The 27,908-nt window shown below is 44.8% G+C and overlaps 2 protein-coding genes across 11 annotated transcripts in view; one reads left to right on the top strand and one right to left on the bottom strand.

The window, feature by feature from the left end:
- The window catches only part of SMAGP (small cell adhesion glycoprotein), a 22,362-nt gene extending 2,414 nt beyond the window's left edge, over positions 1–19,948 (top strand). The window contains exons 1-4 of one of the 7 annotated variants that reach the window (XM_084836874.1): positions 6,457–6,578; positions 11,253–11,345; positions 13,749–13,829; positions 15,650–18,450. In XM_084836874.1, the coding sequence (XP_084693000.1) occupies positions 11,318–11,345; positions 13,749–13,829; positions 15,650–15,825 (285 nt within the window). In that variant the 5' untranslated portion in view covers positions 6,457–6,578; positions 11,253–11,317 and the 3' untranslated portion in view covers positions 15,826–18,450. Of the gene's footprint in view, positions 1–6,456; positions 6,579–8,080; positions 8,172–11,252; positions 11,346–13,668; positions 13,830–15,649 lie in introns of those variants that run through there. The other 6 variants (XM_084836877.1, XM_084836875.1, XM_084836878.1 and 3 more) reach the window with 6 other exon arrangements.
- DAZAP2 (DAZ associated protein 2) lies at positions 17,906–27,908 on the bottom strand. Of its 4 annotated transcripts, none has more exons than XM_084836871.1 (4): positions 27,776–27,908; positions 24,712–24,833; positions 22,778–23,020; positions 17,906–20,534 (listed from the first exon to the last, which is right to left on the bottom strand). In XM_084836871.1, exons 1-4 carry the CDS (start codon positions 27,786–27,788, stop codon positions 20,505–20,507), a joined length of 408 nt encoding a protein of 135 aa, XP_084692997.1. In that variant the 5' UTR covers positions 27,789–27,908; the 3' UTR covers positions 17,906–20,504. The 4 variants fall into 4 exon arrangements, with proteins under 4 accessions (XP_084692997.1, XP_084692994.1, XP_084692993.1 ...); XM_084836868.1 differs by having other exon boundaries at positions 17,906–19,396; XM_084836867.1 differs by lacking the exon at positions 27,776–27,908 and adding an exon at positions 27,377–27,678 and having other exon boundaries at positions 17,906–19,396.

Here is a 27,908-nt window from a genome sequence, read left to right as displayed (position 1 = left end):
TTACTCTTAATAAAGTGTATTAATTGGAATCCCAGGTTTGACTGTGGATTTTGGATAGCCCAAGGATAGCAGATATGGGGGGGGGATAGTAACAGCCCCTCCCTCCCAGCCATTCCCATCTGTTCGAGAACAGTGCTGTGTGTGTCACACAGCCTGTCCTGCACCCTCTAAACAGGCCTGCTGCCCTCAGGTGTGATAGAGGATTCTATCCATCACAAGTGTTGAGGTAAGATTCTGTTGGCAGTGCAGTTAGCTTCTGTATGTGGAATGGTAGAAGGGGTGCCATCTTTTCCTTCACCTCAGGCTGCAAAATGGCTATGGGAGTTAGTCCAACAACATCTGGTGGAGGGCCACATGTTCCCCATGCCAGTTTTAGAGAATCTTCACATGTGCTTCTAAAAGCACCTTTCAGTCTCTTTTGCATTCACTATGCTACATGTGGATTTTTATTTTATTAGATGTATTTTTATATTGCTCTTCAATCATATTCCCATGGCTGCTGATGAAAAGAATAGAACAATGAAAATGTAAATAGAAAAAATAAAATAAGCATAAAAGCCACAAAATGATAAAAACATCATAAAACAGTCAGGATTAAAATTGCATCTAAAGAGTGGGGAACCAAAAGCCTGGCACCAAAAGGAAAATAAAGTAGATGCCAGATGAACCTCTCTGGGAGAGCATTCCAGAATTGGTTGTTAATGCTGGATAGAATGCGCAAAGGAAATAAAATATATATGCTAGCCAATGTTACGCTCACATTCTAAACTGATTTAGGGATAGACTAATTTAAGCCTCATGTGTGAAAATGCCCTTGGCTTTATACGTGATTTCCCTCTACACACACACACACACACACACACACAGAGTACATTTTTGTATGTGAATTTAAATGTGCCTTTTGTGGTTTTGAATGCACAATGTAGTTGCTAATTGACGTACAACGCTTCAGGAAGGTGAAACAACCACATTTCAACCTCAGTGTGTTCCAGGTGTTTCACATGTGAAAAGATATGTTCTTAACTAACCCACAACTTGCTGCCATCACATGCAAACAGCCCCAGTTTGTCTTGGTTCCCTAATGCTACCTCACGCTCCAAGAAAATAAGCTTGGAAACTGTATTTTATGAGATGGATAGCCTGGGATCACTAATTATATATATATTTAATGTAACGTAAAACACTTCTGTTCCACCTTTCAGTAAAACAACTTCCAAAGTGACTAACAGCAAAAACAAAACAATGACTTTAAAGTGAATACAGCAAATAAAAACTAAGGCAGTAAAAATAGGCCAGCAATAAAACAATAAAACTGGCTTTACCCGGTACTTAAAAGCTTGGTGTCAGGCAAGTGACTCTGGGCTGAGCATTCTGCAAGTGAGGCACTATCACTATTTCCAATGACCCCACTCCTAGGCCATCTTTAGATGCATCAGCCTGAATTTCCAACTGTTGAGTGGGGTCATAATAGCTTAGCACCGGAGCTGAAGTAATGGCTTGCTTGAGCTTTTTTAAAGCTATTTGCTGTTCTGGATCCCATTGCCACACACTATCTTTGCACAGCAGTCCTAAGCAGCATTGTCAGGCTGGATTTATTAGGAATGACATGAGCCAAGTACTGGCCTGTCCCTGAGAGGCTTCACAAACCTTTCTATCATTGAGTAAAGGAATTTTATTGATGACCTCCATTTTGCTGTCACCTGGTGTCACTCAAGTGGATGTGACCCATATATCTGACAAGTTCAACCTGATATTGCATGTTGTCTTTATTGAACTTGACACCTGTGGCACGGGCTCTTTCTAGGACTTGCATCAGAATGGTGTTATGCTCTGCCTTATTTGCAGCAGCAATGATCGTATCATCAGCTATGATGTAGACACCCGGGATTTTGACTCCAAAAAACTCGTGGTTCTTCTGCTGGAAAACCTCGCTAGCAGATTTGATGTCAAAAGAGAGTCTTTTGAAATGATATCACTGCCACGGGGTGTTGAATGTTCATAGTTCAGCTGATTCAGTGTCCTGTGATACTTGCCGGTAGCTATCTTTTTCATCAAGGATGGTGAAGTTTTTTTCCCCTGCCAGGTTTCTCTGGACATCATTAACCATGGGGATGGGGAAATGTTGCCTCTTGACTGCCTTGTTAAGGTCCATGGGGTCTAGACACAGTGACCCATTCTTCTTTTGCATGAAGACAAGTGTGCTCACCCATGCGGAGGGTTAAAGCACTTTAGAGATGACCCCCAGGCTTCCATTGGTCCACTATGGTGTGGGGAATCTTCCTATACCCATGAACAACAGGGGGTTCTGCCGGGTCCACATAAATGTGGGGCATGTCTGGAATGCATCCCAGGCCGTCAAAAACATCAGAATATGCACCAAAGAGATCATCTTTACCGGTGGGCAACTGATGTGAGATTTCATGCACGCACCTGACCAGGTTCAGTGCCACACATGCTGCACAGCCTAATAATGGCGCATCTCCTTTGGCAGTAATGTAGAATATAAACTGCCTCAAATGTGCCTTTCTTGCAAAGAGCTATAAATGCCCCTCTGGGTGTCATTCTTGCACCGCCAAGTGCAATCGCGGTAACACCTCAAGGAATTTTTTGCACCTTCCTTTGCAATGGTCTAGTTAGGTCTTCTGAAATAATGTTTACATCTGCACCAGTGTCCAGTTTGAAAGAAATGGGCTTTCCAGCAACAATCACCTCCTCACACCAGGAAGCGGCAGATGCCTTCTGCTCTGCATTCCAGGGTGCTGTCTTTGCAAGCAATTTAGTGTGAAGTTAGAGCAGTTTTGAGTTGCTCCCTGGTGGTTTTACTACAGTGTGCCATGTTCCCCCTGCATTAAATCCTGGGCAAGCCTCTGTGACCTGGCAGTGACGTGGTCAAATGGGTGGGATGCCCCATTCCCTCTTGTTTGCCCAATGGAAGTAGTTTTTCCCATTAAGAAAATCCCCAGGAGTGCAGCAGTGACCCCACACATTACCACAGTAGTGGGGATACTCATTCACCTTAAGTAGCCTGCTTTTAATCTTTAACATATGTTTACTCATAAGTAAGAAATAAATCTTGCTCCCCTGCAGTTAAAGGGTTAAAGGCTAACTTTAGTAACTTGCCTTAAAGTGCTCTTTCACTTCTCTATTGCTCTCTTAAATCACTATTGCGATGTTGTGCATTCTTTGATGTTCTGTAGTTTCTCTGATATAAAGTTGTTTCTCCATTGTTATGTAAAGTCCTTCTCAGCTTTAGCACTTTATCGCAGTAACGATGTTTGGGAGTGTCTCATTGCAAGCAGGGAGAAGGAGAAAGGGGGGTTGGAAGCAGTAGGCAAAAGCTCACACATGGGGAAAAATCGGGTAGGAGCAATAACTCTGTGGCAGATTGCTGGAATGTGACAAAATTGGGGTGGGGGGAAGCTCTCAGGGGGAGCCTTCAGATGCTCCACTGGAGAATTGGGGATTTTGGCTTCTTTGGAGAAATCCGTACACATGAGGAAAATTAGTTGCTTTCCATTCATAATAAGGTTGTAGCAGGGGGAGCCTGGACAGGAGCAGGAAACAAGCCTCTCTCATTGGTTGAGCGGTGTATACATTTTTTTTTAAATCCGCCTGCATGGGGCAACTGGCACCTGAAACCATATTAGTTCGGGGTTAGGTGGGCAGAGTCCCGGAAGTAGAGCGGAACATCATCACCTGCGTAGCTGCTTGGCAGTGAATGAGCGGGGGCCTGCTCCCTGCACCTCTCCCCACCCCCCCACCCCAGCGCTCAGTTGGGTTCAATGGAGGACAAGTTACCTCCAAGTAAACATGTGCAGCAGACAGCTCTCCTCCGTATCTAGCCCTTCTCAGCGGGATTCGGGGTCATTTGGGGGCAATCAGCTTTTAAAACCAATAAAGCGCTGCATACCTGCACATCTCCATAAGGACATACCTTCGTACTTCCAGCGAAGTTTTAAAACAACAGGCATGAGGCTTGCACTCTGCCACTCCTCCCACACCCGTGGTCAGTGCACTCCAATTGGACAGCGTTACTCCAGAGTAAACATGTTTCTCCAGCACACATTCGCAGCAGTGTCATTTCAAAGAAACAGAGCTGGCTACCCGCCCCGTACCCACTCCCGAGGTCAGTGAATACTTAATACAACAGGCAAAGGAATCCTCCCAACCTGTCCACTGTACTTGGCAAAGCAAAATTGAAATTACTTCTGGGTAGATGTGTTTAGCCCTCTGCTCTCCCCACCCCCACCCCGCCCTAATGCAGCTTTCCCTTCCACCAATCCCAGCAACCTGAACCGAGGGCAATTCATATCATCCGGACTCCTCAAGCGCGCGGAAGCCACTGCGATGGGCAAATCCGTCAGAAAAGCCGTTTCAAAAACACCGGATTTCACAGCTAGATACAACATGCTGGCTACGGAGAAGGGTGTGCACCATCTGACACGATCAACCTGGGGATGCAGTAGAATCAGTGTGAAAGCCCTGTGTAGATACCCCCCAAATCCTTGCGCGTGCTGCAGCTTCTGCAGTTCTGCATATTTCTAGCCCTCAAGTCAAAGTCGAATCATGCTTTCTTAGCAAGCAGGTCCTCGGTCTGTCTAAACTCACTCCACAAACAATACGATCCTTTCACACAAGTCTCCAAACTCACATGTTTGTGCCAGTAGCTTCAAATCTGTAACACAGGGATCAATGCTTTCCCCTTCCTTCTGGGCTCTGGTAAAGAATTTGTGTCTTTCATAAATGTGTTTTGGAGCACAGTAGGCCTCAAAATTGCTCATAACAACTCTGATCTTTCACTTATCAGCCTCTTCAGTAAACTGAAAGGTATGGAAAACCTCCTTGGCCTCTTCTCCAGTCACATGCACAAAAAGAGCAGTCTGGAACCTTTCCTCCTTGTATCCACACCACAAGCAATGCAGTATATTCGGAAGCCCTGCTTCTACTTTTCCCAGTTGTTGGCTACATTGCCCCAAAGCACTAGCTTTCCTAGGGACTCTGTTTGCGCCATCACCACCCTGCTGGGATATCAATGGAGAACAGGCCCAATTCTGATATTATGTAATATTCTTGCATGGGTCCCTTGTGCAACTGCACACCTCTCTGTTGACAGTGCACCACAGCAGAGTGCCAGAGAACAGTTGAACAGCTTATTACAGAAATACAACTGTTACTGAGGCTCAGGGCTTCTTCACAGGGAGCTTTTATTCCACTATTGAGATTGGTTACTCACGGAAGTTTGCAGGTCCTTTAGATGATGTCGTCAACCTCCAGGGTGTCTCCTGCACAAAATGACCTTTATTCCGTTTTTTAAAAGATCGGAGATAATGAGCAATCAAATTACAGCACCTGAGTGCCCCTTGAGTTCCCTCCATGAAAAGAGGAAAACCCAGAATAAGAGGAGCTGGACCACAGTGCCATCTAGTGGCTGTCTAATGAAACATTTGCAAGACTCAGATAAGGGGGGAAAGGGGAAGGAAGGACGTGTAAAGGGAGTCTGTTGTGATCCTGCATTTAAAACAGAAGCAGAAAGCCCCGTTTTAAATGCGGGATTTTAGGCTGGTGTAGAGATGCTCTCACAAACACAGGACTGATTGAGGGGAGGACAAGAACCCAGAACATGTCTCACTCACTGTGTTATGGGAGGAGTGGTAGCTGCTGCCAATCTCATTTTAACTCTTCACAGAGCATATACCACAGCTCTTTTCAATGTGTCCTACCAAAGTAATGCTGGGAATTTTGCAGAAAACTTCTAAACTAAGATTACAGTTTAGAAGGGGATACGTAGAAAATGCAGGTATTACACAGTCCCTGGGGGGTTGCTGCAACATTCATTTTCTAAACAGTTTTTGTAGTTTGACTCAGGATCTATGAGGTGATGTGAGACCAGTGGGCTTGTGCCATATATAAGTTGCAAACCGTAAGAGAATGTGCTGATTAATTCAACCTACCACAGGGATTCACTATTCATGTGAAACTTCCTGTTGTTGAGGTTTTGTTTCTTATGAATAATAAAGCGCAACAATTTTATAAATGGATGAATGCTCCTAAAATACAATCAGTTGGGGTGGGGGGAGAATGATGAATCTGTGGCAACTAGGCTTGTGTTCCTTATTTAGTATTTAAAAGGTAGTGTTCTTTTTCAAATGTTGCTGTTCCATCACTGCGAAAAACAACTTTAATATGTTATGAGGATGATATAATCTAATAAAGCACTGCTAATGTACTGACAGACATAAATACATCTCACCGCATGTTCCTTATTTTAGAGCACTTTAGGCTCCAAAATAAGGCTTAGGCTCCTTGTGCTCTAATTTGGAGCTCTTGGCAACCCTAGCAAGCAACTCTAATCCACTTGAAGGAGATAACTTCACCAACCAAAAAACTGCTCGACTACTACTGACTACCTTCTCACCTCCCTGCTGGGCCTAGACTAGGGTGTGTGGCCTGTTTTGTACTGCCTGGAGGGAGAGACTCCATAAACGCATTGCCAGACTCAGCCAAGGCCTTGAATGGTGCCTGGTTTCTGGCCGTTTGGGACTGTGAGACTCCACAACGAGAAGGCATCAAATTAGGAGGTGAGGGTTGTTTTTTTTCACCTGTTGCTCCACCTGGTTGACTAATGTTCTGCTCCCTGGGCCCAGCAAACGGATCCCTGGCACTGCTGAAGCAACCAGTCGCTGCAGAGGCCTACATACTGTGGTAGGCAGACATCACCCTAGATGTCTTCTCCTTCTCTGCCTAGTTCATTTCTCCTTCCTGGCTCTGGAGCCTCTTGTTCTCTGGGGCTTCTGCTTTCTTTACACTCTCACTCGCAGCTTTCCAGAGCTTATTTCAAGTATCACCTTGGCACCCCCCTGCCCTCGCTTTGCCAGTCCTCTCCTCATGTGTTCCTTCGCCCTTCTTCCCTTCTCTTGCTGTCTCTTGAATTGATGCTTCCTCACCCAGAAAGTGGTTAGCTTTAATAACAGGATTTTCTCAGTCAAAGCTGGCTCCCCTCATCCTGGCATTGGGGGACATGGATGGATGATTTGGAGCATATCACCCCCCCCCCCGCTTCTCCAATCCCAATTGCTCCCTCCTGTCTTTTCATACATTTTTGTGTAATGCGTTGCTTGGCCGTAACACTTCCACTGTTGCTCCCATCTCCATTAGTGATTTCTCCTTTTCTCACACACCTTTCCCTGAAGGCCGCAGTGGCAGCACTGGCCTGCTCCCTGCCAAACCGTGCAGGTCCAGTTCCTGCCATCCACACACACAACTCTATCCCACTGTTCCTCTACCTTCAAAGTGTACTATATTGTAATCCTTCCCTCTATCTCTGATGTTCAGGCGTGAGTGCTGATGCTTATGTAGCCAAAATGGCACTATCCATGCACAAGAAGGGAAGAATCAGCGGGCTTGGCGGGACCTCAAGGTTTGCAGAAGTACAAACATCTTTAGAGAGGGGAAATAAGCGGGGGGGATCCAAAACCCCCCAATTAGGACAGAACTTGTTCATTGTCCAAGGAATGCCAACTGTTGGGGGTGGGGGGAATGCAATAGAGCAGCTTTCCCCAACCTGGTGCCCTCCACATGTTTTGGACTTCAACTCTCATTAGCCCTAGCCAGCATGACCAATGGTGAGGGCAGTATCATGGAGGTGGGCATGGCTGGAACAGCGTACAGGAGCCATTCCACACGGCAACATTTTATTGCAGGTTCCATTTGTACATCTCTATTCCACATTGTATACCTATATTGCTGTGTTCTGTTGCATCATAGCTAACCACAACCCACTCTCTGCTTTAATTCTGGACATCAATACTTGGCTTCCCTCCTTCTCCTATTACATTATTTCCACAATTCATCCTGGGGATTTCAACATTCATGCTAATTTTATTTTTTTTTACTCGGGCACTTTCTGCCATGTCTTTCGCAACTTCTTCCTTCAACCTCCGCCTTTGGACTGGCTGTCACTCACTGCCATGTTCTCGATCTTGTCTTATCTGTTAACTGCTTCGTCTCTGACCTCTCTGCTGAGCAATTCCCTTTATCAGCCAATCATCTTGTCTCATTCATATTACTCACTCCCTACCCTCCCACACTGTGCTTCTTGCGCCTCCATGTTACCTGCAGTCTATAGATGCTGTGGCTTTTTCAGAAGCATTCCAGAAATATTGCACAGTAAGGTAATCTTAAAACCATTTCAACAAGTTAGAAGTATTTTATATTTGTCAGGTGGAGCCTGAGTCTGTGCTGAGTGATCTGTGTAATCTAGAAAAGATTACACTTCGCATAACATGTTTTTGCCCCTTTGGTTCCTTTGTTATCAATTACTCAATGAGTATTTCCCATTATTAAGTGGCCAAAGAGGTGTTTAAACCAAGGGTGGGCAGAAGGTAGATCTGGATCTACTGGTAGATCTCTGAGTGATTTGCAGTAGATCAGCAAGGATTTCTGACTCCCAGTTTAACACATGGGAAGAACAAGATAATTCCCTCCCCACTCTGCCAAATTATACTGCTGAAAGGAAGAAAACTGGGGCAGGGCAGGGTTGGTGGGGTGTGAAGCAGAAGAGGATCTTTGTGTGAAAGGATTGCAAGCTCCACTTAGTTCTGATATGAAAAACAAATTCCGGGGCTCAGAATTCTTTAATTCTGTGTATGTCTTTTGCACCTGGCTCAGATTGGTGGATCTCAGGATTCTAGTTTAAAAAACAGTAGATCTTGTAAAATCCCCTGAAGTCTGCCCACCACTGGTTTAATCCCCATTGGAATATTTGGATTTGATGGGCCATGTCCTACTTATGGCCTGCTCCACCCTCTGCCTCCTCCACACTCTCTGCCAAGGACCTTAGTTCCATCTTCAGTGATCAGATAAGTGATCTATTCCGATCTCTCTATGGTCTGGTTTGCACATTACAACAACCCTGAGTATGGGCTTAGTATGGGTTGTTGTATCATGGTTTAACTGTTGGCTGTTAACCACAAACAACTCAGGAAGAGAAGCCACAGTTTGTTGTTGGGTTGTGAACTCTTGTTTGTAGTTAACAACCCATAGTGAAACCATTCTGCAGGGTTCACACATAATGACAACCCACGATTCAACAACAACCTACAATTCAATGACAACCCATATTCAACTCATATTTTGGGTTGTTGTACGTGCAAACCAGGCCTATCTCTCCTCTTCCCATACCCCTTTTCTTCCATTCAGTCCATCTGTCCATCCTTCCTCCCTTCCTTCCCACTTGATGAGATTACTGACTACCCTGTTGGGTTTGTCCAATGTCTCCATGTGCCTCTTTGATACTATCTCCTTCTGCTTTCTAGCTGCCATTGCCCTTATTATTATTTTCCTTCTCCTCGAACTCCTTCCAGACAGTATTTCAGCATGCCACTGTTTCCTCCATTCTCAAAAAACGTAACTCTGCTCCCTTGAACTATTCTGAACCTCTAATTACCATCTGATTTCTCTTCTACCCTTTGCCTCCAAACTCCTGGACTGTGCTGTTTAATCTTGATTTTCTGGGCCATGGAAGGGCCCAATCCATGTCTGGGGAGACTCAAACACAGTTGGAGATATAAAGCTGGTAGATCTGTTTACATACATAGTGACATCATTGGGACCACAAAGGGGTCTAGAAACCTCTGAGAAGGTCCAAGCCATTTGCACTGTTGGGTCTATTTCAGACATTTCAACTGTTCTAAACACTCTCTCCCTCTTCCTAGTCTATGTCAAAAAGAAAGCCAATAATAAAGCCTTTTGACCTCTTTTTTGATGATGCATTTCCTTTTTTTTGGCAATGCGCTATGGGGGGTATATTTTGCAGATGATTTGCAAGATACTCTTTTTGGCCTCTGGAAACCCTGTGATTCGTTATTGTTGTATTTTTAAGTAAAATGAAAGTATCTTTTGTTGACTGTCTTCCTGTGGCTGCTTATGTTGATGGTTTTATATTAACTAATTTGCAGGACAGCTGAGCTCTTGCAAAGCGTTCCATCCATTGTGCTGGTTACAATGCTACAACCATAGTACTACCATGCCCCCTGACCCAAACAGACACAAGGTAGTGATTAAGAATCAGATGCTCACTAGGCGCCTACAGAATGAGGCTGTCAGATGTGCAGTCCAATTCTGTGCGGGTTAAGTCTGGCCATGGTTATCCATGCCCAGTAAAATCCCATCTGGGTTACTGCAATGCATTAGGGGCTGCTGCTGAAAACAGTTCAAAAGCAGGCACTGCTTGCTTTGATCATATATATCTCAATAGTCTTAAAAGAACACTGCCTGGCTATTTGCTTCCAGGCCCAATTCCAAAGTGGTGGTGGTACATTTTACAGCCCTAAATTGCTTGGGACCCAAGAACTTGAAGAAGGGTCTCCTCCCATCCCAATCTGCATGCACGCTAACATTATCAACTGATGCCCTTCTTCAGTTACCACCTCCATCGGGTGTCAGTTACCACCTCCATCGGGTCTACAAGGAAGAGAGCTTTTTTGGAAGTGACGCTCCAGATATGGAGTGCCCTCCCTGGGGAGATAGATACACCTGGCACCAACCTTGTTGCCTATTAAGCACCTGGCAAAAATATTTTTGTTCATCCAGCATTTTAAAAATGATTCCTATCTTAAGTGTTTTAAACTCTGGATTGGATCCAGGATATGCCTTCCATCAGAGTAAGGGATCTTCAGCCAGAGGAAGAGCTTACAGGATGTCCCTGTGCCCCATGTTTGGGGATCCCTACTTCCCCCACACATCACAGCTTACCCCATTCAGCAGGGTCTCTTGACTCCCTGTGTAGCATTTTAGGGGGCTGGAGGGGTTGCTGTGGAGAGGAAGGGGTGGGGAAGTCCAGTTCCACCAACCCTATTACACACACCTAAATCTGGGTCAAACCCTCTATTAATTGTGCTTTTATCTGCTGTTTATTTTGTTTGTGTTGCTTGTTGTTTTACTTTTTCTCTTCATTTTGTAAACTGCCTTGAAATCATTGATACATAAATATTTTAAATAAATTAATTAATGTTTACTGAGAAGTAAGTCCCGCTGACTTCCATGGGGCTTACTTCCTAGTAAGTGTGTTTAGTAGGATTCCAGCCTCTATTAGTCACTGGAGTTAATCAGTCTGATTTTGATGAGTAAGATATAAAAAAAGGCGCTGATAACTTTGAACACATGCAGATCAGCGCTGAGGGCTCTGGTAGGTTTTTGTTAATAGCATTAGCAGGAAAGATCTGATTTTTAATTTTTTTGCCCCCTCACCCCAGCTCTGAAAGATTCTGATGTTTTAAAAATCAGACAATCCCGGGGACCAAGAAAGGTGATAGATGCCATGGCAGATGTTCCAACACCACCCACAGGTGAGTACACTCAGGAGTAAGGGGAGGGACCAGGGAATATTATATACAGGAGAGAATCTGCACTTAATTGATCTTGGGAGAAGGTGGAGATTTGGCTGATACCCAACGCGATGATAGAGAGAATTGGGAATTCAGCACAGAAAGGAACATCACAAGTGTGCTTTTTCTGAGTCCATTTTTCAATGCTTCCCATGCTAAAAAAAAAAGTAGAAACAACAGCAACACACATCAGGGAGAAGAGTTCTAGCCCAGCCTGCCCCCTACTGCCAGGCCTGGCAGTACCAGGAGGACTCAGAGATGCCAACACCTGTCTGAGGCCCCCTGCACCGAGCATCTGGGTCTGCAAGCCACTATTTTAAATTTCCCAAAATGCCCTGATATAGTGTCACTCCTGGGCATTGTGGGAGATTTAAAGTGGTGGCATGCAGCTCCCTCCTGCTGCCCACGATCAGGTGGCTAACTGGAGGGTACTTTGGCAAAGGCCTCCTCAGACCTGGACCCACCTCTGCTCGTTATGCTAGTTTTCTACTTGCTGGGAGCTTTTACACAGGAGAGCATTCAAAAGTGGTACCCCATCCTGTAGTCTGCAGTGATATAATCCATTCTACCAACTCAAGGCTTTGCCTCCTCATTCTGCTGCATGTATAGACCAAGCCATAGAGAGGCAGGCTGGGAAGGAGGAATTGCTATGGCTGAGGATCATTGCCAGCACTAGCTTTCCCTCTCTTTGTTCTTTAGCCACCCAGTATACCAACTTGCCAAGAGCTAATGTTGACGAGTATGTTACTGATTGGCTCCAGCACTTTTAAAGATACCCAAGGATTCTGTCATTCCGCTGTTTTGCTATCTTTTGTTCCTCTATGAACATATATAGCTTACATTGTGAACCCTACTGTCTGAGCTGCTGTGAAGTTACAGAATGTTGACAATTGTTCTAACACCTCAAGAGAAAGCTCAGAGCAATAGAATGCTGGCAAAAAGTGCAAGTTCTGTGAAGAGAGAAGGATCTCTTTACTTGGAAATAAACCTCACCACAGGTGTGTGCTGTGTTGGCAGGAAGCAGGTATAGAGGTAGGAATGCTGGGTAACATGGACAGCTGATTGGAAAGAGAACTCCAGGAGAGAGGGGAACAAAATGGAACAAATAAGGCAGTTTGAATAGAGCTGGAACGTCACAGAATTGGTTTCAACTGACCAGACACATGTTTAGATTACTAGCATACATGTTATTGTTGTTACCTCCTCTGAATCATTGATAGGGTGAGCAAGGTATAAATTTGCCATCCCCGAGCTGGTGCCCTCCAAATATGTTGGTCTACAACTCCCATTATCCCCAGACAGCATGGGCCATGCTGGCTGGGATGATGGAAGTTGTAGTCTAACACACCTGGAGGACACCAGGTTGGGGAAGGCTAGTATAAATGAATGTCTGCTGATCTGCACTCAGATAATACAGCACTGGAGGACTTTTCCATAAGAAGAGAGGAGGGTGGGCTGGGTAGATGGCTAGGTCCCAGGGAAGGCGAATCAAGCCTCTGTTCACGGCACCAAAAAACCTTGAGCTGGTCCTAAGACCCTTAAGCACAGAATATCCCTTGATGTCATACATTCCTGTAAAGAGTTTGGCCCCCCAAAGGTAGTGCCTAAATACTGCCAAATTTTGGAGATCTTTAGAAATGAGTTGCTGGCAGAACAGTTGCTCCTGCGGCTGGCAACTCTGCTGTTGTTCATAATGAGATACTCTCAGAGAGAGAGAGAGAGAGAGAGAGAGAGAGAGAGAGAGAGCGCAGCTGATTACCTAAGCCTTGAAAACACTATGAAATGATACTGTTAGACCTGTTTCTGCCTGAGCCAAATGTTGAAGTCTTTAATTGAGGAAATCTTCCACCAGCTTCTCTCCTTTTCTTCCACAAGCATTTTGGCTTCAAGTGCCCAGTTATTTCATCAAGGCTACTTGGCCATAGTCATTTTAATGAATGTGGCAGCCTATCCTGGAGATCCCCCACCCCCACCCCGCAATTGCTGCAAACCTCCCAAACTGATTTTAAGTCTCTGCCGCTTCATCTTGTGTGGCATACCATTTTTCACAGTGCGGAAGGGGAACACACGGTGTGAAGGGCAAATGTCCTTTTCCGGAAAAACGTGTATTTATTACATTTTAATCCCATCCTTCGTTCAATGAACTCTGGGTGGAATACATGGTGCCTCCCTGTTGTTATCCTCTTAACGACTCTGAAGTAGGGTAGGCTGGGGGGAAAGTGACTAGCCCAAGGACCCTCAGTTAGTTACATCGTTGATTTGAACCTGGATTTCCCTGGTCCAGGTCCAATGCTCTGTCCACCAGTACACCACAATGGCTTCAGATGTCCATGACACCCTGCTTTCTTTCTCTCATCCGTAAAGAAGAGCTACTTACCAGCCCGTTTATGAAGAAGATGAATACACCAACGTCGCAAGAGGATGCCAATGTGGCTGTCATAGGAGGTAATATTGGCAGTATTGCTGCAGGCAGAAAGAACTAATGCACTCCAACCCAGCCATAGCACACCAATGGGAAACCTGCAGTGCCGAGTACATGTACCAGAGATGTTAACAATGCCCTCGTAATCCTCTAAATTGAAGCCCTCTGGACAAACCCCTAGATCACGGCTGTGAATGCTCTATACCAGGGGTACAGAACTTCAGGCCTGGGGGGCCAAATCCAGCCCCCCTAGAGTTCTCTAGAATGGGCCTTTCCATTGGCCCCACCCCCTTTCCCCCAACTACCAGTCATTTGGTGGTTTCCCAACGTTTGTGCAGTTTTCCCCCATTCTAAAAGGTTGAAATGCCTCTCCTAAGGCTTAGATACTGGCCAAAGAGCTTTAAGGTAAAATAAGCTCGGGGGGGGGGGGGGCTACCCACTCTTTGCCTTTGTCTCTACCCACCACTGGAATTCAGCCCTTAAAGAGTTTTTCCGAAATGGAATTTGGCCCCAGGATTGAAAGAGGTTCAACACCCCTGCTCTACACTAAAAAACCCCAAAGGATTCTGTACCAGCATAACCCCATTCTGTGCCAAAAAAAGACTTCTGCAACTCGTGTCCATGATGCATATCAAGCTAATTTGTGTATGTTCGCGTATTTTTACAAAATGCATTCTGTCTCTGCAACTCATGGGGAATGGCAAAGAGTTGTGCAAGGGAATGAAGCTCCATGCCTTGAACACTGGAGATCTTGCACAGAGCCCCTCCTTTATATCGCTTCTGAAATTTCACCAAGCACTGAACACATTTCCCAAGATTTGTTATTTATTTTATTTAAAACATTTCTGCCTTACTATGCAGAGTAGGCACCAGGAAAACAATTCTGGGCAAGGTATTCTACAGCTGAGGTGCCACCACATTAGAAGCCCTTTTTTTTTCTAGTCGCCATTGACCTAAACTCCTAAGGTAGGGCTGTGTTACCTTCAGAACCTTAAGGGCTTGAAGTTGACTTTTAAAAATTAAAGCTATAATTCTCATGGTGCAGAATTCTGTGCTCAGTACCAATTTCAGCACTGTCCTGCTTCATGCTGTTATGGAAACTATATAGCCCTGCTCTAAATGAGACTGGAAAGTGAAAGCTGGCATAGATAGAAAAGGGTGTAACTTAGAAATGCTGGGTAGGCAAAAGCAGTATTGGTGCAAGTATGTAAAAAATATAGCATTGCTGTTTACATAAGAACCACTTGCTATACGTTCAGTCCTCTAATGATAGTCCAAGGTCGATCACAATGAGTACTATACAGTGCAAAAAGGGTTTAGATCCCGAATAGAAACCTAGTGCATGCCAAATGTTTACTCTGACACGCTTGGGCATAATGCTGTTTGTCTCTTAGTTAGTAAGAGATTAGGAATGGGCTGCATGCTCCTGTCCCCTGCCCCATTATCAGTTGTGTGCTTAAAAAATAAATCTTTATATCCTGTGGCCTCCCATCCAGGGGATTAACCAGACCCCCCATCTGCTAACTTCAACAGTCCTACATCAGGTCCCATGAGACCATTCACTTGGCCACAACACTAACCATGGTTAACATTAATCAGGGTTACCAAGCCAACTTCAAACCTTACTTTCAAACTCTGGTCAAACCCTTGTTAAAAGCTAGTGAAAGCACCATGCTATACCATGTTGAAAAGGGAAGGTGGGGGGGTTGTGTGTGAGAGAGAAGGGAGTTTGCATGTAGGCAGCCCACTCCCAACCCAGTAATCATGGCTAAGGAAGTGCTGTCTTGCATCTGTTCCAAGCCTGTGCACGCTACAGTTTCCTTTTTCAACGTATTTTTTAAAGTTGTCATCGCTATGGTTCTCATCACTCTCCTTTCGGTCGTTGTGCTGATCGTCATTTACCTCTACAAGAACAAAGGCAGCTACCGCACCTACGAACAACCTGAAGCAGATCGAGAGGGATCAGTCCAGATGGAGGACCTCCCATGTAAAGGTGAAAAGGAGGAATATTTTATATAGAAGATCCCACATCGCCAGCACGTTCTGGACATGAAGATCTTCAGTAAACAGCTTATGTTTAACAACCTTTTAATCAAGGAATTAAAGTTACATTATTTATTTTGTTTTCTATAACACCTTGTCCTGAGATCTGAAAAGCCCAAGCCTAAACTATGCAGGGAAATGAGAGTTACAAATTGTGCCTGCAGAGGACTTGCCCCTTACGGACTGTGGAGGTGTGGCCCTGGGATGTTCAGAAGTCAGGTTCCAACACAAAGATACTTCTATGACTTCCCCCTGCTCCCATTCTGTTTAATTGGGGTTAGAGTAGGCGAGTAATCATCAGAGTACCAACCACTCCTTTTCTCCCCTTCTTACTGTAGCAGGATCTAAGCCCTTTATACTTGGACACCTGTGATATTGGTTGGGAAATATCAGGGAAAGATTGACCTAAATGACAGCTAGCTATTTTTGCATTTCCAGCAGCTGTAAAGCAAATGTAAAACCTACACTGGCCAGAATTTATAGCATATTTATATTTAAAATGGCTTCTTTGCAGCTTTCTATCCTGCAGTAACAAACAAACATACAAGTGAGGTTTAAAGGCACTTTTGGTGTCAGGTGAACTGCCTCATGAATCAACATTCCCTTTGTTGGCTTCTGTAGTGCAACCTCTACTTTCCGAACAGTAACACCAAAGGCCCAGAATAAACTGCGGTCTCTAGGTTAGCCTGTGTTCTTCTGTACCATATTATCAGCGGTGCCCATACTTTCACAAATTCTACTACAGCAATAAACCCAGAGTTTGTGTGCAGCTGGTTCTGTGCTCTGAAGAACATCCTTCTATAATTCCCAGTTCCAAACATTTGTCTGTCAAACTCATGCTTTATCAGGGGTGGCGAACATGCAGTCGGCCATACATTCACCCTCCCTGTTTTACATTTGGAGGTATACACCAACATCTGGAGTGTGTGAAGACAAAGAACAAATGAAATCTTTTATGTTTGCTTTCCTTCCTTCTGAAACACATACACCAAGGTGCCTGTTATACATGGATGGATTCTGCTTCACTGATTAAGAATCCTTGTGGCATAGTATCAGACAGTATCTTGAGGAGACAGGTACTCTGCAACAGTTGAAAACAGCAGCCCCCGGGTGAAGTTCTCTGCCTTTCATCTATTAACACAAGGTTAACACCCCACGTCCTGGCATCATGGTATGCATTTCCAGGCTCCTGCCCCATGGCGCTGACAGTCACTGGCAAGGAATTGTGAATTGACTTGTTTTTACTGTTTTATGTTTTTGAATGTGTATGTTTTAAACAAGCTGTTTGTACTTTAAATAGTTTTCTCTTAAATTCTATATGTTGCTTTGAGCATTTTATATGGGAAAGAATCTGATGACATCAGTGCATGGGGGAAAATGCTGCCACGTGTTACAGAAAGGGAGAGGAAGAATTTGACATAGGAATGCCATTTTGGATGACCGACCCCTAGTTCAGTTTTCAATAGAATCAAGAGAGAAACTGCAATCTTAAACATACTCACTTAGAAGCGGAATGAAATCAGGATTTAGGTAAAGGTAAATGTGCTCAAGGCTACAGTGTAAGGGCCAAACTAGATGTGATGCTAAATGCATCATTCGGAAGCTCATCAGTTGTTTCTCATTAATAGCAGGTGTATGTGGGAGAGGAGACTTTCAGTGGGAAAGGGAGTTTTAACCCTTTCCTCCCGACTGCAATCCCAAGAAAACTATTCTCCTTGCACTGCTAATACACCAGGAAAAGAACGCTCTCATTAGCACCAATGGCTAATAACAGTGTGAGGATAGCTATTTTTGTCAGGACTATGGTGGGAGAGGAAAGGGTTAAACCCCCTTCCCTACATGCAGTGGTCACAATAAAAACCTGCTCCTGCTTTTAACTTTAAATTTTACAACTTCCTAATGATGCATTTAGCAGCACATGTAGTTTGCCCCTAAAAATCATATAACCTAAAATATTTCACACTGACAAAGCAAAGTGTGCAGAGAAACACATAAACACAAAACAAGTTTTTTCAACTTACAGCTGTATGATAGACAGGAATTTAAGAGGCTAAACTCAAGTTTGTCACTTTATTCAAATGTTCAAAATAGCCTTTATTCTACTTGTTTTTAGTATAAAAAGTCCACAAGTTAAGTGCACCACAGTGTTTACAGAGAGACCTAGAATCCCAACCTTTCATTAACAGTCAGCTGTATGGTTGACAATGACACATACAACACACAGAAAATTAAGATAATATATATTCACCAAATCTGATTTTTAATTCATAAAAATAAAAGCAACAACAACAACAAAAAAGATTGAGGATCCCTGAAATATTCTTCTTAATCCTAATAAGACTTCATTGTACCCAAGTCACTTTTTAAAAGTTTGCTTCTAAAAACAACAACCCCAAAACAAAAAAACCTCAGCAAATCCAGCAAACTTGCACACTGATTGACATCCACCAGATGTTCCTGTCTCTCTAGCTTGGATAACATTCCACAAAGAGTTTTGTTATCAAGACACCGCGTTGCTTTTTTCTCTCTTAAAAAATGGTTTCACTTTAAGCTTTTTTCTTTTTTTCTGAAACGTACAGGAAGCATTTAATGAAATGTTGTGTTTCTGGCACCAAAACATGGCTTCAGTTAGATTCTTAATGTGCAAAGGAGTCCAAGTTCACTTAAGAGTGTATAAAAAGAACATCCTGGGCCAACGCTCTAGCTGCATACCTTCATAGCAAAGGAAGAGAGCAAAGATGAGTGGAAGGAACCGGTTGAGGGGTTCTGAAATCAAGAACAGAGCCCCCCCAGCCTTGCTCCTTTAATAGGCATCCACCATGGATGTCCCCCCAAAACAAAAATATTTCTGACTACCTTTCTCCCCAGCACCATTGATTCTATGGAAGAGGAAAGAAGATGCATTCTCTTAGTCCTATTCATTGGCAACAGGTACATCTGCAAGCTTTATATGTTTCATACTTGGAAGCCCGGCTTTCTTCCAAACTTCCATCTCTGCCCCCCACCCTGGCCCTTTCTCGCCCCCCACCCCAAACACCTGGTTTTATATATGGTTGATTAATAAAAGCCAAAGAGAGAGAGAGAGAACGCTGCAGAGAAAGCACTCTGCACAGTGGAGATTGAAAGAGAAATTTGTGGGGCAGCTTAGCTTGCGTTCATTCCACAATTTAACCCCCAAGGTTTAAGAGAGGCACTCCTACCATTGCATGGTTTTGTATTTAAAGTTTGCGTCTTTTTTGTTTTGTTTAATTTTTAAAAGAAAAAGTGCCTGAAGGGTCAGGGCACCAGGAAGACGCCCCGCATCGTCATGTGTCTAAACTGCAACTCCAGGTTAATACGACTAAAGCGGTTACATTGTGAGAAGTGCTGACAGTATGTGATGTCGTTCCTTTACACCAATGTAGCCCCCCCCCTTCCTTCACCAGATGGTGTAGCCGCCGTCGGAGCCCCCCATGAAGAAGTTGCCCTTCCGTTGCGTCACTAACACGTTGGCGCCCTGCATGACAGCCAGCTGGGCCGCGTTGGGAGGACAGCCAGGAGGAGGGGGCTGGAAGACAACAAGAACAACCTGTTAGGGGTGGGGGTGGGGATGCTGGATGGCAATGTTTACAGAAAGTGTGGCAAATGTGCAGCCGCTAGATTGCATGTGGGCTGTCCGGCAGGGCTGCAAAAACCGCTTAACAAGCATTTGGTGCACTGCACTACATGGTTTCTGGGCCAACAGTCTGTGGGCAGTGTGTTGAAGAGGCCAGGTCTATGGCTCAAGTATTTTATGGACTGCAAGGTATCATGAATTAGAAGTGTACCACGGAGACTATTCTTCACCTATGAAGCTACTGAGGCCACTGATCCACCTAGAACAGTGTATCTATTCTTGACCAGCAGCAGCCCACCAGGGTCTCAGGCACAGACCCTTTCCCAGGCCTCCTGCCTACAATCCTTTTAGTCAGATGCCAGATTGATCCTAGGACCTTTTCATGCAAAGCCTGTGCTCTACCCACTGAGCCTGCTTGCTTAAATGTTTATTTATTAAGGGGAGTATCCTGTATGGCTGCTGTGTTCCCACTGTTTATTCTGTGCCAGCTGGGGAATGGGGATTTTGCAGTTCTAAAAATACCTGTAGAAATGAGTAGAAATGCCCATTTCCAGATTGGGACAGGTTAGCGGAGCTGCCTTCTGTGAGCTCTGCTGACCTGCCCTGTTCCAGAAACGAGTGTTTCATCTCAGGACAGTTGCCTGCATAACTGCAAAATGCCTGTTGCTCAAGCAGTCTCTCCTGCTCATGCATGGGCACAATAGGATGCTGCCCTAAAATTATATCTTGTCTTTCGGCCAAAATTGTTACTCAAGGTAGCTAACAATAATAAAATACAAAGTAAAAACAATTCCAAAATCCATATTAGTTTAATACATTTATTAGGCCAACCAAAAGATCACAAAAAATGTGCAAGCTTTCAAGATCGTGAGATCTCTTCATCAGGCAAGAGGTTACAAAAAACAGGTTTGGTTGGGGGGGGGGGGAACCTGACGATGGTGAAGTCGCAGTGTCTGCATGTTCAGAGTCCCAAGATGAAGAGGGGAAGGACGGGTCTGCAGACATTCAAATTAGGCTTTGCAGGGCATGTGATGGTTACAGGTTGGACCTGCAGCTGCCCCTAGGATTGCTGGGATCCCCCCCAAAATCCCTAAAAACAGAATCTCAATTAAAACTTAACATAAAAACAAATCAATTTAAAACACAATATTAAAGAAATAAACAGCACTCAACTAGTTAAAACCCTTTTTAGCAACAAACCAACTTACATGCCAAAGGTCTGCCTGAATAAAAATGTATTTACCTGCCAGCAGGACTACAAAGAGGGAGCCAACCTGGCCTGCCTTGACAGAAGTTCCAGGACCTGGGAGCACCCACTGTGAAGGCCCTCTCTCATATCCCCACAAACTGTGTTTCCAATGGTGGTGGGACTGAGAGAATGGCCTCCCCTGAAGATCTTTAAACCCAGACAGGCTCACATGGGAAAAGGTGGTCTTCAGGTAGCCTGGTCCCAAGTCATATAGAGCTTTACAGGTCATAACCAGCGCTTTGAATTGTGCCCAGAAATGAACCGGTAGCCACTGAAGCTGTTGTAACAAGGGAGTCACAGGCTCGCTATAACTGACCCCAGTCAACAGTCTGGCCGCAGCATTCTGGACCAGCTGAAGTTTCCAAACAGTTTTCAAAGGTAGCCCCATGTAGACTGTGTTACAGTATTCCAAATGGGATGTAACTGAGACATATGTCACCATGGCCTGATCTGATATCTCCAGGAACAGGTGCAGTTGGCGCACTAGCCTCAGCTGTGCAAACAAACTCCTGCCCACTTCCAAAACCTGGGCATCCAGGTTCAGGGCTAAATCCAATAGTACACCCAAACTGAGAAACTGAGTCTTCACGGGGGGTGTAACCCCATCCAGCACAGGTTGAAACCCTATTTCCTTATCTGCCTGACTAGGAGCTCCTCTGTCTTGTCTGGATTAAGTTTCAATCAGACAATGATTTATAATTAGAACAGATTCCCTGGATGTAGATGGAGAAACAGAGATGTGTATAATCAGCATATTGGTGGCACTGAACCCCCAAAATGCAGGCAACCTCTCCCAAAGGTGTCATGTATAAGTTAAATAGCATGGGGAACAAAATGGAATCCTGAGGGACACTACAGGCCAATGGCCATGGCGTTGAATAGGAGCCCCCCAGCAACCCATTCTGAGATTGCCTCTCCAAGAAGGACCGGAGCCACCATAAAACAGTACCTTCAAGTCCCATCCCAGAGAGTCACCTAAGAAGGTTACCATGGTCAATGATATGGAAAGCACCCAAGAAGTCCAGCAGAACCGACAGGGTCACACTCTCCCTGTCCAGTTCACGGTGTAGATCATCCACCAAGGTAACCAAAGCAGTGTCTGTCCCATAATCAGGCCTGAATTCAGATTGGAATGGATCTAGATAATCCACTTCATCCAGAAACCCTTGGAGCTGAGATGCCATCACGCACTCTAGCACCTTGTCCAAGAATGGAATATTGGGAGACTGGTTGGAAATTATCCAGTATGGTGAGATTCCGCAAGAGTTTAAAAAAAAAAAAAAAGTTTCAGCACCACCTCTTTCAGGCGTGATGGAATTATGCCTTGTTGTAAAGAGGTGTTCACCACTACCCTTACCCGCTCAACCAGTCCCCCTGGCTGCTTTTATCAACCAGGAAGGGCAAGGGTCAAGCACACATGTAGGTGTCACCTCTCCAAGATTCTTGCCCCCATCAGGCTCCTCCCTCACTGCCTTTATGTGCCTAGGTACTAGTGCTGAATTACAATTACACACCTCAACAGTACATGTGGGAATGTACACTTGCCCACCCACCTAAGCTGTTTCTGCTGCCGGCACAAGCAAAGTTGAGCTTTCCAGAAGATGAAGGGGCCTCCCCGTTTAGGAAGCAGGTAATCCCCTGTAGAAGACGGCAGCCTGTCTGAGATCATGCCATCCTTAAGAAAGCCCCAGTGCTAGCCTGAACTCAAGGAAAGGACTAATTTTAACATTCTCACCAACTCCTGAGGATGTATGTAAAGGCTTGAGAGAATCAGGCTAGTGGGCCTTTTCTCTGTCTAATCTCGTGGCTTTTCTACTACAATTTCTATGCACGGTTTGTGGCTGAAATACCTTATTATCCCTGCAGAGTGGTTCATGCTCAACAAAGAGAAACTGCTGATTAATACGTGAGCACTGTAAGTACGTGGTTAGATACTGCACTTAGTTTATTCACAGGATTCTCCAGCAATAAGCAAGCCCTTAAATAGTATTTTTGGGGTGGGCGGTGCCTAGCGATCTCCCTTTCTAAGAATATTAAAAAAAACAAAAAACAAGCCATAAGGACTACATTACACTCCTACTTACAGGAATATTAGCAGGGGCACCAGGTGCAAACCTTGCTCCAGCATCATAGCCACCCTCAACAAGAACAGTGGATCCAGGAGGATAGACAGGGCCCACAGGGTAAAAAGCCACTGGAACTGAAGAACCCATTGGACCCATAGCAACGGACTGAGCCATGGGAAGGTACAGTGAAGCACCAGGATAAGCTGCAGACATGGTAGGTACAGTGGCGGCTCCGGGATGCACAAAGCTTGGGCGGTAGAGCTGAGGAGAGAAAGCACAGAAAAACGCCCTTATACCAGTGTGACATATTCAGAGACATTCCACCTGAAAGGATCTAGCTCCACATAGGAAGATGGCTCCTCCTAGATGATTCTCACTGGCAACAGAAATACATTTTGTATGCATACGAATATATGAACTGACTTGCTAAAACAGACCAAGGTCCATTTCACCCAGCATTTTATTCTTAGCAGTAGCCAGGCATTTGCTTCTGGGAAGCTCACAAGCAGGAGGCACAAAGCTGCCAGCCTTCTCCTGTTTGTCTTAAGCATCTGGTCTTTTTGGCCAATGGTGCCTTTGGCCTAGCAGGGCCTATAAGATGTGGAGGAAACAAGGAGCTACCTTATACTGAACCACAATAACAGCAGCTCTTCAGAATTTTACATGGGGCAGTATCCAACGGTGTCATTTTGCAAATTCAAGTAGTGCTAGCGAGTTGCACAAGAGTTATGTGCAACCCGCTGCACAATGGGTTTCCCAAGCATAATGCACAACTGCTTATGCAATCCCGCTTGAGCAAACGTTAACTTCAGTTGGATTCTCCCCTTGCACATAGTTCGGAACCTGGTTTCTACCAGTGCATCATCATTTGCACTAATGGAATAACACAGTTAGATACTGCCCAAACGTTTATCCTTGCTCTGGAACCCAGTCCTCTTAATTGGGGATTGATTGAACCAGAGACCTTGTATGCGCCTAGCAAGTGCTCTACCACTGAGCACTCCTTTTTCATATTTGGACATTTGGCTGTGTTGTTTTAAAAGGGAGTTCTCACTAAACTCTTCTCCATGTGAAAGACCACATGGCTACAAAGCTACTGCTTGTGTTTTGGGGATTTAAAAAAACCGTTCGTTAAGATCTGTGTTTCTGGGCTTCGGGAAAGAAAATCTAAAGCACTTTCCTTGTTATTTTTTCCTAGAGCTGGGCTGAAGGGAGAGGACCTTGGCAACAGGGCTCAGAATCTCCCCAATCAGCTGGACAGACTAGGGTTGTCAGGAGGTGTATCCTGACTGACAACAGCCTATCAGAAATTCTTTTTCCTGGGGAACCCTTATAAAAAAGGGGTCCACTAGGAGGAGAAGTCCCCCTCCCCCACCCCCTGTAACAAATATGCACTAGCTCAACAAAACCCTTTATGAAGGATACCATATCAACTGTTTATTACTATAGTGGGATGTTACGTACAAATAAGCATGCCATCATCAGGAGTTACATCTAGCACAGCACTGTTCAGTTTTAGTCCATGAAAGAGGGAAGCTGTCATGTGACCACAGATCTAGCCATATAAATTGGCTGAGTTGATCCCTCTCAAAACTCCACCACCACCCCTTATCGCATCAACAGACATTGGCACACACTTTGAACACAAGATGATTCTGTTGCCACGCAGGACCCAGGATCATGATGGAGCACTGCAAAATCAAGCATGCAATTGCAAGCAAAATCTGGCACAAATTTAACAGGAGCACCACTAAGGTAGGATATAGAAGGATGATTGTAGACATTCAAAACGTTACCGGGTGGGTTAGTTGATAACGTTCCATTGGAACCAGCCCTCCCTTATTATAATTATTAATCACCACTGTAATCTTTAGTAGGGGGAAAGGGCCTCTGGTCTGATCCAGCAGGGTTTGTTGTATGTTGCTATAACAGGAGGAGAGCAGAATACATACTTCTGAGTAAGCAGGAGGGGCCTCAGTGTAAGGTGGAGCCTGAGGAAGCGGTATGGTCTGCGGAAACACCGATGGATTACCAGGAGGCTGAACTGGGTAGGACGGCTGTGTAGGATATTGACCTAAGAAAAGTTAATCAATGTTAGCACAATTGTCCTTGCTGCAAAGGAACAGGAAGTGTGTACACTCTGGCAAACTCCCTCCTTTGGGAGCCTTAATTGAAAGAAAAAAAACAGATCTCCAAGAAGAGAGGTATCTAAACAGTATAGGGTCCAAAGACCACAAAACATTTGCTATCCTGCATCTGCAGGAAGGTACCTAAAACATAGAAAAGAGGCTCATTTGATGTCAGACCTGCTTTCCTAACAGGCTTAAGACCAACCATAGTCAATAATTGCATTACATTTTTAAAAAAACATATAGTGCCATCTCGTGGGGATCCTATATATATTTCAGGAGTTAGTAAGGGAATAATTATTCCCATGGCCTATCACATCCATTTTCATCTGTTAACCTGCTGATTTAACAGTAAAGCAGGCAAAAGCACTGAAGTCTGTGATTAGTAGCCTAACAGTACAATCCTATGCATGTCTACTCAGAAAAGCACCACTGAGTTTAATGGGACTTACTCCCAGGTAAGTATGTATAGGATTGCAACCTAATCGAGCGTCTTCCCCAATGTAATTTCTTTGCCCACATAGTAGCTTCACCCAACCCGTATGTATGTATTTATTTAAAACATCTGTATACTGCTTAGTGTTAAAAAAATCTCAAAGCAGTTTACAACATTAAAACATGCATTCAAACCACATCCAAAAATACAAAAAAAACCCCATAAAACAATAAAACACATATATCAAAATATAGCTGCAGAATCTGTGCTACTTGTCAGGGAATGCACAAATAAGGAGGTGTGTTTTTAATAGTCATTGGAAGCACATTACTGTTGGTGCCTCCCAAATAATGGGGTAGAGAACGTCCATTTCCACACTGATGCCAGATGATATTCCATTGGTTGTGGCACAGTAAAAAAGGCCCCCTAAAGAAGACCTCGGAGATCTAATGGGTCTTTACAGGGGAAGATGGTCCTTCAGGTAATCTGGGACCAAGTTGTTCAGGGCTTTATATGCTAGAAACAAGAGTTTGAACATAGCTCTGTAGCTATTAGGCTGATAGTGCAATTCTTTCAGCACAGGTGTAATATCAGGGTGACCAGGCACTCCAGTAAGTACCTAGGTTGCAGCATTCTGTGCCAGCTGCAGCTTCTGAGTCTGCCTCAAGGGCAGCCCCACATACAGGGCATTATAGTAATCCAATTGTGAGGTTACCAATGCATGAATCACAGTGGCCAAGTTATCCCTGCTTTTCCCAGTAGGGCTATCCTCTCTTTTATACCTCTAAAGCAATCCGACAGCTCAAACACCCTTTCCCAGTCAGAGGCCATTCAACATGCTACAGATATCTAGAGGATAAGCATATGCAGAATGTCAACTGCTGGAAGCTAGATAATGTTAGGCATTAAACTCCAGCCTCCTATAGCTGAAACTCTGTATTTGTTCACTCAGTACGTATTTGTAGCAGGGAATGGCCTCAGTTTGGATGGGGCCCTCAAGCAGCCAGATTGTTTTGATAGTTTAAAAGGGCTGAATTTATCTTCTTTAGCTAGGGAGCTCTCTAGCTATAGAATATCAATTCATGCCTGAAATAAGGTGCCTGGGAAGTTTGTGGGAGGCAAAAAGGGGAAAGCCCAGGATGGGGAGTTCATACCATCAGCCTGTGAAGTGACCAGTGACCCGAGTGAATTCAGATAATTTGTTACCACGGCACCTGCCATACAGGAAGCATAGAGCAAGGAGAAATACAGGGCTATACCTATCATGAACCAAGAAATAGCATTAGTGTCAGCCTACCCAGGAGGTACCTCGATTTTGTGGGTTGTCTCTACATTCCTCAGATCCACAGTTTATTCCTAACTGGTCTGAATCTGATGACAGGTGCTGCTGTGTTTTCCCCACTCTCCCTAAGAATCAGGTGCAATTTTTCTTGTTACCTTTCAGGCCTTCCTCAATTCCCTGTCCTACCTCACCTTACTAACCTAACATTTATATGAGAAACAAGAAGCATATAAAAAAACCCTACTTCATTACTGGTGGTCCTATCAGGCCCATAACCACTCTTTGAGTGAACAGAGATTGAGTGGAGAAAGATGTCCAATGGCCCATGCATGTGAACACAATATTGACATGCTTCATGAAAGCAGGACAAGTAAAGTCCAAATTCTTCCAAATTTTTAATGTAGGTTTGCATGCAAGCAATTCAGTGCTACACAAGTGACTGTAAATACAGAACCAAAGAGTGTCAGTTATTCTAGACTAATAATTCCGGAATAGTAGAATGGAATCTAGCATTTGGGACCTTGTGTGTGATTTTTGGGACTGGTGTTTTTTTTTTGGGGGGGGGGAGAAGAGGCCCTCTGCTTTTCCCTTGCAGTTCAGATCTGCTTTGTAAAAAGGGAAGATCGCATCCAGTCACCTGCCTCCCAAGGGACTTCCTACTCGCCAGCCAGCACTCGCAACTGCGATCCTCCCACAAAGCCCTGACGTCCAATCTAAACCCTTCTCCCTTTAGCTCTTTCTGCAGTATCAAATCCAAAGCTTTTACATGCCACTGACGGAGTGGGCTCTGGTCCAAAAGAGCCCATACCACGACAGAATTATTAGCCGCGAAGGTGTCACAGGACTCTTCCTCGTTTCCAGTGGAAGGGGCGGGGAGGTGGGGGCGGGGAGAACGGCTCTTTTCGCCCAGGACCACCCGCTCGGCGGCAGCCAAAGGGTTAACACCCTGGCAGGGAGGGTTGCGTCATAGCAACCGAACATCCGCCCTTCCCCCACCCCCCTCACCCCGACTTTTCAAAGGCTCCCATTGGCCAGGCCTCCCGCCAGTTGCGGACTGGGCCCGCAGATAGCGGGACTGCGGCGCCAGCCTTAAAGAGACAGCGCCCCTGCGAAAGGTGAGGCGACTGGGTGGGGCTGTGCATGGTGGGGGGACGAACTCAGTCGCTTGCCTTTGCTGTTCATGATGGCGGCGTCGAAATGGAACGAAGGGAACGGACGGTTCGCCCGACTACGGAAGGTCCCGGTGACTGCTGGCTTTGGCGTCGGCGACTGTTCTCGCTCGATCACTTCCTTGTTGTTGTC

This window comes from Heloderma suspectum, chromosome 2, assembly GCF_057233095.1.
Source record: "Heloderma suspectum isolate Gila_16-S chromosome 2, 16-S_ref, whole genome shotgun sequence".
Lineage (NCBI taxonomy): Eukaryota > Metazoa > Chordata > Lepidosauria > Squamata > Helodermatidae > Heloderma > Heloderma suspectum.
This window is presented reverse-complemented; position numbering and strand designations above follow the sequence as displayed.